This window comes from Myotis lucifugus, unplaced genomic scaffold (assembly GCF_000147115.1).
Source record: "Myotis lucifugus unplaced genomic scaffold, Myoluc2.0 scaffold_5977, whole genome shotgun sequence".
Classification (NCBI taxonomy): domain Eukaryota; kingdom Metazoa; phylum Chordata; class Mammalia; order Chiroptera; family Vespertilionidae; genus Myotis; species Myotis lucifugus.
The window spans coordinates 6,797-9,148 of NW_005877025.1; the positions used below are offsets into that span (position 1 = coordinate 6,797).

General features: G+C 42.9%; 1 protein-coding gene across 1 annotated transcript; it reads left to right on the forward strand.

Annotated features, from left to right (window-relative positions):
• Nucleotides 1-257: 257 nt before the first annotated feature.
• Nucleotides 258-2,337, forward strand: LOC102423482 (secretory phospholipase A2 receptor-like; the record flags this gene model as incomplete). The annotated part of the gene is made up of 2 exons (XM_006109103.2): nt 258-638; nt 2,092-2,337. Coding segments are annotated over 2 exons (605 nt in total), but the record flags the coding sequence as incomplete, so codon positions are not given.
• Between the last annotated feature and the right edge of the window lie 15 nt (nt 2,338-2,352).

Sequence of the window (2,352 nt, forward strand, 5' to 3'; positions counted from 1 at the left end):
TAGCCTTTGTTACTGTAGGGCTGTGGAGGTTTTAATGGTAGGTCAGAGGTCCCCATGAGCTCTAATGAACCCATTTATGCTTCCCAAGAAACTCCTCTGTTTTGAGCAAAGAAACCTTCCTGGTGGACCCCACCCATCGACTCCAGATCTGTTCAAAACGACTGCCAATTGTGACGTTTCACAACTTACACATCCTCATGATACTAGGTAATTATATATGAAAGACCCATACCATATCTTCTATTTTGCTCTTTCAGATAAAGGAATATTTGTTATCCAAAGTGAGAGCCTCAAGAAATGCATTCAAGCAGGCAAATCTGTACTGACCCTGGAGAACTGCAAACCACCAAACAAGTACATGATGTGGAAATGGGTTTCCAACCACGGCCTCTTTAACATAGGAGGCAGCGGTTGCCTGGGCCTGAATTTATCTGATCCAGAGCAGCCATTGAGCATCTATGAGTGTGATTCCACCCACGTTTCCTTGAGGTGGCGCTGTCACAGGAAGGTGATCACCGGCCCGCTGCAGTACATGGTGCAGGTGAAGGACAACACGCTGGTGGCCTCCTGGCAAAACCTTCATAAGTGGATTGCCTACATGCCAGGCGGTGGAGGCATTTGTGAATATCTGCACAAAGGTAAAAAAATATATCAACCAAAGTACTCATGAAATGATATATTTAGAAAGTTTGCATAAGTTAAGATTTGCAGAATAGTGTATTATATGAAAGAGGTATACAGCATCCAGACCTTCAAGGGACTTCTGCCAAATACTTTGTAGTTGCTTACTCACTTAATGTAAAAAATGACTGGAGTCTTGGAACTTGCTAAATTCTCCTAAAGAAGCAGAATTTCTCAGAAGTTAAAGTTATCAGGGGAGAAAACACTTCCCTTTGGGAATCAATGGAAAGGGGAGAAAGCAGAGGAGGACAAGAGAAAATTAAGGTGGAAGGAAAGGTCTTTGAAGTTGATGACTTGACGGGATGAGTATAAGAACCTCTCCTGCCACCATTTCTCTTGTTGCAGACACTCAGTCCCAGGGATGGAGTGTGTCTGCAGGCCACTCAGTGCCTCCAGTGCCTTGCTGGCATCCATGTGATGTCACGTTAAGAGATGTTTAAAGACAGACTGTTGTTAGGTTATTTGGTGTGTGCTAGGAAATGGAAAATAATGGGTGTGTTTTTTTGGGGGGGGGTCATTGTTTACAGTTCTGTAATATTTGGCATTTTTAAACAAACAAATGAAAAAATAAATAAATAAAAGCAAGCAGCATATTAAATTTGGACCCCCTAAACCCGTTTCTCAGGTTTTGTTTGGTTGTGCTCTTCATTCTCTCATCCACCCATTCACCTTCTGTCACACATTTATTAAACACTGACTGTTTCTCAGGCCCAGGGCCAGGCATTTGCTTTAAAAGGCCAACGAGACAGATGTGGTCCCTTCCCTCATGGTGCTCAGAATTATGCTTTAATAAGGGTAAATCTTTCTAAGAACTCTCTACCCGTCCTAGGGAGCAGAGCAAGGAACTCCTAAAACCCATGTCAGGACTTTCTCAGGTATCTCCATTATCACTACCTGAAATTATGTTTACTTGTGTATTTGTTTTCTTTTTGTCTCCCCCTTATGAGCAGAAACTCCTTATGAAAGGGAACTTTTGCCAGTTTGTTCACTGTTATATCCTCAGTGCTCAGCACATGAAGTGCTCAATAAATATTTGTTGGATGAATAAATTAATGAAGGCCTGTGAAGCTCTTGAGTTTCAGATGCTGATCGCTGAGATAGGTGATATTTTGAAGTAAAATCTCCATTAAGTTTTCCTTCTCATCCTTTCACAAATGTGTTTGCTTGCCATAGTAGTGCACCATAGTGAATACCCAAGGAGTTAAGTATGTACACACACCATTGTGAACCCGCGCTCAGCCTTGCACATCTACACTCACTGGACAGTGGAGTCCTGAGGGTTCTCTGGTCTAGCAGGAGTTTTGCCCACTGTAGGTTGTCAGTTATGAGAAAAATGCATTCACTCTAGGACAGTTTCCAAAGATGAAGCTGGCATAATACTTATTTGATTTTGTCCTTTTCTTCTCCTAGATTTGTATACACTCAAAGGGAATGCCCATGGGACGCCATGCATGTTTCCCTTCCAGTATAACCACCAGTGGCATCACGAATGCACCCGGGAAGGGCGGGAAGACAACTTACTGTGGTGTGCCACGACCAGCCGCTATGAAAGAGACCAAAAGTGGGGATTTTGCCCGGATCCCAGTAAGAGTGAATCTCCTCTTCCCCCTATGTCATGCATGAATCAAAGATGATTGGGAAGTTACTGTATCTAAAGAAAAGCACAGAGAT